The sequence below is a fragment of the Microtus ochrogaster genome, unplaced genomic scaffold (genome assembly GCF_000317375.1).
Source record: "Microtus ochrogaster isolate Prairie Vole_2 unplaced genomic scaffold, MicOch1.0 UNK88, whole genome shotgun sequence".
Lineage (NCBI taxonomy): Eukaryota > Metazoa > Chordata > Mammalia > Rodentia > Cricetidae > Microtus > Microtus ochrogaster.
Genome location: NW_004949186.1, coordinates 656,830 through 663,644, shown reverse-complemented (window position 1 = coordinate 663,644; position 6,815 = coordinate 656,830). Strand labels below are relative to the sequence as shown.

Sequence of the window (6,815 nt, the reverse complement as noted above, 5' to 3'; positions counted from 1 at the left end):
AGTTTTCCATACCTCATCCTCATTGGGGCGGAGGATGTAATAAAGCCAGGGGATCTCTGTTAACTTCTGCAGCTCCACCTCCACAGAGTGTAAGGCACTGGATACCAGCTCTTCGTGGGGAGATTCCAACTGCTAGTCACGGGCCGAGGGAGAAATCAAAACAAAGCAAGACTCAGCAACCAACTTCATGGAACAGCAAGGCCACTTAGAGCATCCTTCCTTCCGATAATAAGCTGGTGGATTCCTTCTACCTCCCGCTCCTGACATGTGCAACCGGAGCTGAATAAGTTCCCCTCCAAAAGTGCTGCTTTCGGTGTTCCTTGGACACGATACCCTTTTCTTCCCCACTGCAATTTTCTCCTTCACTGCTTCCAAGCACATTATCTGTGAACTGTCACATATGGGTCAAAATTTTATGACTCACAGACTTTGTTCCATGAAAAAAAAATGACAGTTTTAAAAACTCAAATATCTGTCATCTAAAAAAAAAAATCACAAAAAAATAATCTGAAAAGCCAAAAGAGCAGTTTAAGGGAAAAATGAATCTCAGGAAAAAATAGTGATGAAGAACTATTACAAAATCAGTATAAAGCCGAAAGCCAAGGGGCTGGCAACCTGGAGCCAGATGTAGATACTTCAGAGAGAGTATGACAGCCATGTGTTATTCATAATAACCAAGCAAAGGCCGTCATCACAATACACAGAATTAGAAAGCAGCAGGTGAGAGTCTAGTGCTGGGTGGTTACTAACTGTGCAAAGTTAGGCACTTAGTGTCCTCTGCGTCAGAAACAGCACAGCGTGACTAGAACATTTCTGAGGGCTTTTTCTGCTAACCAGTACCTTTATAGACCATTTTAAAACTCCACAGTACCTACACCGATGTTTGCGGAATAACAGAAAGGAAAGTTCTGAGATTATCTTTATGGTTTTTTTTTTTTAAGAAGCATCTTTCTGTTGTTGACTCTCCGTGATACTGAAAGTATCTCCCAGTAGTTAATAAAATAATGAGATTTTCCACTCTACTGTATGACATTTACCATTTTCCTTTTAGTATAAGGAAACTGATTAGATGGTTTTTCACATTTGTTCTGGAAGTAAAATGAAAAATAAACTTTAGTTGTTCTCAAATACAATAAACTATTGTAATATCACTATTGCCAAAAGTTTGGGTAAGTTTTACTGGGACATATTTCAAACCAAGCACCCATATTTGAGGATCATGGAAAATTAGAAATAGAGGGGGGATATTCTTATATTTTAACATAACTATTAATTATAATACATTAATGTAACTATTAATTATACTACATTAGAGCAGAGGAGTTATTTTTTGATGTAAAGGACAAATGCTTCTATTGCTTATCATGAATGACCTTAAGGGACACAAAGAAGCACTTCCCCACTTAAAAACTGGGATCTTATTCACAGTCCACAGGACTTCTGATGGGCATATTGTGGAAAAGGCAATAGAAGACTCTGGTCAACAAAAGTAGTGTCAACGATAGCCAAGAAGGGAGTAACCAATGCTCATTCCTCCCAGTTCTGGGTAGCAGGAGTGGTAGCAGCCACCCTGTGGCCTGGGAAGCTGTTTCAGCTCCCCGGGAGGTGGGGAAGAGCCCCTGGAGGCGTGTGCAGGAGTGGTAGCAGCCACCCTGTGGCCTGGGAAGCTGTTTCAGCTCCCCGGGAGGTGGGGAAGAGCATTGGAGGCTCCAGTAGCAGCATCTTGTTGGACCACAGCCACAGCCCAGCAGGGAGTCCAATTCCCCAACCCACCGCTTCAAGTAGGATGACGTTAATGACTTCTATCATTTTATTGAGGTTCATATTTGCCCAAAGGGATGAAACTACTTTGAGAAGAAATGCCCTAAGATCACTGAAAGGGATACAAGGAAGGGAGAGAGGGTTAATGCATTCAGTCTTCCACACACCTAATGCCACAATCCAGCTATAGGTGGGGACAGGATCCAATGTTACAACATTCAGAAACTGTTCAGGTATTTTTACAGAAAGGGCTGTGGGCTTTAGCCAGATTCACACTTTCATATGCTCGATTTCCAGGGCCGAACTGAGTTAAAACAAAAACAGTGCTTGAAACACAATGTTTATAGAGCAAGTCTGAATGACCATGCCGACCATATTTCCAATATTCGCTGGGAGAATGAAACCTAATTCTCCTAAATGTGTGCACGCACAAAGAGTGGAGGGATGTCTACTATCCTTTATACAGCTCACATCTCTCAAAGTTGACCAGGGAGAGAGGAGTGACGTGACAACATGGTAGCCCGAATCACAGCTCTAAAGTTTAGCATGGCTTTCCAGAAGGCAGAAGTTTGGCCGAAAGGGAGGTCAAGAACGGAGGTCAGGGGTCTGCTCAATTCACACACTCACTAACAAAGCCAGGCTCGGATTTTTATCCCATCATCTGCACTACTGTCACAGTTAGCATCAGGGGATAACTTGACACAAGCCTAGAGCCGCAGGGGGCAAAGGGACCTCGAATGAGGAATTTCCTTCATCAGACTGGCCTGTGGCATGTCTGTAGGGCATTTTCTAAATCACCACTAAAAGAGGGCACAGCCCTGAGTGGGTAGCACCATCCCCAGACAGCTGGCTCTGGGCTGTTAAAGACGTGAGCATAGAAGCAAACCACTTTCTTCTATGGTCTCTGCTTCAGTTCCTGTCTCCAGAATCCTGCCCTGACTTCCCTCAGTGATGGATGAGGACCCGGGAGTTGTAAAATGGAACAATCGCTCTCCTCTTTAATCTGCTTTGGGTCACAGTCTATCACAGGCAAAGAAACAAGCTAGAACAGCTAGCAATCGTTTCTTTTCCTTACCAAAGGAACCCGGCCAACGAGCAAAGACTCTGTTTCATTATATAGGGCCTTGACATTGATGGCTATTTCAGTGGCAGTATCTCTCGTAAGGCTCTAGAAAAGAATAACAAAGACATGTATTTCCACAGTAAATGAGGATTCCACCACCAATAAATCCAGTAAATTTTATTTTCATTATAATGACTGTTAAAAAAATACCAAAATTCTACAACAAATTCAAATTTTCATACACAGGTTTGTTAGTATGGTTATTTCTGTTAATTAGTAAATCAAAGAATCAAAAGGATGACCTAAAATGTATATATTCTCAGGCTCACAACTCCCACTACAAGTTCATATATGATGGAACCCAAATACACATGAATGTTCCCATAAAAGTTAAATCAAAGATTCTTTTTTTTTTTTTTTTTTTTTTTTTGGGCAGGTTTTTTTTTTGTGGTTTGGGTGTCTCTGTCTAGCTTTGGAGTCCTGTCCTGGAACCAGGTCTTGTAGACCAGGCTGGCCTTGAACTCACAGAGAACAACTCAATCAAAGATGACACTCAGTATCAGAACACAACCAAGAAATGACTGCACCTCTCCAACCAACCGCGTTGTGGTCATTTCTAGGTTTTTCCTTAAAGATCCAGGGGAGAGGGTGAAGAAGGAATGACGACAACAGACAGACGGCGTCAGCCCACGAGATGACTCAAAGTCAAGGTGCTTGCCACCCAGCCTGCCAACTCAGAACCCACGTGGTGGAAAGAGAGAACGAGCTTTTGCAAGCTGTGTTCTGACCTCCATCCCCTGGCGGGAGGTGGTCCTCTGAGGTACGAGGCAGCCAAAGGTGAGCCTGAGAAGCCAGCCAGGAGGCAGTATCCCTCCATGGCTTCTGCTTTGGTTCCTGCCTGAGTCACTAAGCTAACTTCATGACGGAGACATGTACGTCAAATAGACTCTTTCCTCCTCAAGGTGCTTTTGGTTAGCATTGTAATCGTAGCAACAGAAAGACACTACTGTCTTTCACAGGGAGGGTTTCTACAGGATGGTAAGTAGTTGAAATACCAAAAGAATCTGTGGAAAGAGAATTTACCATTAAATCCTCACCTCCGGGAAGCGTGGGTTGGCTTTGTTTAGGGCATGCGAGCAGGCATTTACTGCATGAGCCAGTTCCTGCTCCAGCAAACAGTGAATCGTGGCTGCATCACAAATCCTGAAAGTAAAGAAGAGGCCAAATAAAAAACATGGGGGCACTGCTGAAGACTTGCCTTGAGAAGCGTCTCTGCTTGCCTGGAGACTGCAGTGCTGAAAAGCGAGAAAAGCCAGAAACACAGGGTGGTTTTCAAGTCTCCAGGACATGGGCTTGCTTGCTGGTTTACTGCGGTGCTGGGTTGAGCCCAGGGCCCTGCCCATACTAAGCTGGCGTTCAACCAGTTTCACCCCAGTGAGGAAACTGCGGACATGACACACCAAGGGACAACTTTCCAGATTTACTATCTGCTTGCTGTTTTATACATATTATAGAATTTAATGATCACAGCCCACGATGATAAATTTTCCCAAGTCTGCAGGTGAAGACATGGAGGCTCACAGAGATCAAATATATATACAGAGCCAATAATCGGCAGGCTGAGAAATCACCACTCCCCCTCGGGAGCTAAGTTAGGTGAAGAGGGGGGCAAGGATCTCGTCACAGCCTTTCTTCCACTCTCAATAGTGCTGTTGTAGTGATTTTTATATCTTTGTTTGCTTTTTTTTTTTTGAGACAGGGTTTCTCTCTATGTAGCCCTGACTATCCTGGAACTCACTCTGTAGACTAGGCTGGCCTCGAACTCGCAGAGATCCTCCTGCCTCTGCCTCCCGAGTGCTAGGATTAAAGGCGTGCGCCACCACCGCCTGGTCAATTTTTAGATCATTTACATTCATCAAACTCTTTTTAAAAGATTTCTTTCTTTTCTGTCTAGAAAAAGATAACTTATGTGTGGTCCTAAACCTTTGTCTGTGTTCCCAGACTTCTTCCAACATCCCATCCCCAGTGAGTACTGACAGGACAGCATGTAAGTGGGTAGAACAGAAGCACTAAGGAAAAGTGCCCTGTGTGGCAGGGCAAACCCAGCATCGCTTTCCCGGGTCTGTAAGATACAGATTACAGAGGCCAGCCAAAACTCCCGCCGAAGCACTTTACCTAGTAATGAGCTCCTCTGCGGCCTGGGAGCAGAGCCGCATCTGCGACACTTCTTCCGTCGCCAGGTCGGCCGTGGGATGGATGTACAGGTTGGTTCGGAGAACGGGCTTGCTGGCGTCACACTTCTGCTTGTCTTCCCAAGACTTCAGAGTGCTTTCAAAGGCCTGTTTAGACCAGGATTGCAAGGAACGGTTGAGTTAGCGCTCAGAGACTGACAGAACGAACTTCAATAAGCTCCGAGATGCACGCGGGCTAAATGGCATATTTAAGCAACAATCTAAATTCCTCTCCATGTTTCCTGTGGTTTTTTGTAACTTTCAACTTTTAAGGAGTTTACAAAATTCTTGAAGAATATGAAGGACGGAAAGATGGCTCCATGGCGAAGGGCACGCACAACTCTTGCGGAGGACACGGCACTTACATCAGATGGCTCACAATCTCTCCAGCTCCAGCGAGGTGCAGCGCCTGACATGTGTGGGCACTGCACTCATGTGCGCACATGATGAAAGGTTACCGTGAGAAGACTGTTACGTACTCTGTCTCTCGTTAGCATCTGGGCTCTGTTTTTGTGCACGATCTTGATGATCCCTGGAGGCTGCACCCACGCTTCGCCATCCACCTGCACAGGGACTCCCTCGTCACCAAATATGGTGATTTTCACTGTACGGCACTGAAATAAAAGCCAATGTGTTACTGGAGAACACAGATCAGCCTGAGCGCCTCTGTGGAATGGAACGCTATGCTTTACCACCTCAACGACACTGACAGACAGACAGACAGACAGACAGACAGTACTTTACGGAAGCTTATCAGCACAGTAGTCATCGGAGACAGCCTCCTTCCATGCTCCATGACCCAGGAAATACAGTGAGCTGTGATCTGGGACACCAACCTGTGCTATCCGGTGATGCTGCAGTTTGATGACTCTTGATACTGCCATTTGCACACTGTCAAACACAGCAACGACTTCCAGAATCTTGTCATCGAATGATGGCGCAGCAAATATCTAGGAGGGAAAACCAGTGGTGCTCATTTCTACGAATGGTTTAGATAGAGGGGAACCTTAAACCCTGCCATACAGACGCCAAAAACCTACAAACAGTGAAGTGGATGTAAGTATCGGAAAGTAACAGTCCAGGGAAGTAATCACCGAAGACAGCTTAACACAAACGTCCATCCAAGAAGGGTTTCGGCATCCACGGGATAGTCAAACATCCCATTCAGCACTCTCTAGACCAACACATTTCTAGTGACTTCATCTTGATATGAAATGTGGCGAACACTTCACAAATAATTGATAGACATTATGATTAGATGACATATAATTTTTGAAAATCTACAAGGGCCCAAAAGTTGATGCTGATGAACATGCAAACTGTGATCCTATGTACTCAGCGAGCTTTGAAGACAGTCTTTCAAGGTGTTCTAGGCAATACACATTGGTGCTGTTATCTTTTTAAACTATTTTTTTTAATTATAGGCATGTGGGTGTACCCGTATGTCAATGTGTGCATGTGAACACAGGTGCCCGAAGAGTCTCACTGTATATTATAAATAATTATTACTGAAAAATACTCAGTCTAAAAGAATATCCTAATTAAAACTTGCATTAGGACTATGAGCCCACAAACTTGCTGATGCTGATAATTTCTTCTAATTTCCGCTATCAGAGCACCTGGATTCAAGTTGTTCCTCTGTTAGCAACTGTGGAAATGCAGGGATCTCAGTTCTGATCCCTGCTGTGAGCACACATGCACACACACAGAAAGAAGGAAGAAAGGAAGGGAGGAAGGAAGGAGGGAGGGAGGGAGGGAGG

The 6,815-nt window shown here is 44.5% G+C and overlaps 1 protein-coding gene across 2 annotated transcripts in view; it reads right to left on the bottom strand.

Annotated features, from left to right (window-relative positions):
• Positions 1-6,815, bottom strand: part of Dgkh (diacylglycerol kinase eta) — a 165,646-nt gene that overhangs the window by 18,394 nt on the left and 140,437 nt on the right. Inside the window, exons 23-29 of one of the 2 annotated variants that reach the window (XM_026777878.1) lie at positions 5,892-6,005; positions 5,535-5,669; positions 5,000-5,163; positions 3,922-4,027; positions 2,837-2,929; positions 1,038-1,088; positions 13-132 (exon numbers count right to left, since the gene is read on the bottom strand). In XM_026777878.1, coding sequence (XP_026633679.1) covers positions 13-132; positions 1,038-1,088; positions 2,837-2,929; positions 3,922-4,027; positions 5,000-5,163; positions 5,535-5,669; positions 5,892-6,005 — 783 coding nt within the window. The remainder of the gene's footprint in view (positions 1-12; positions 133-1,037; positions 1,089-2,836; positions 2,930-3,921; positions 4,028-4,999; positions 5,164-5,534; positions 5,670-5,891; positions 6,006-6,815) is intronic. The other variant, XM_005370871.2, reaches the window with a different exon arrangement.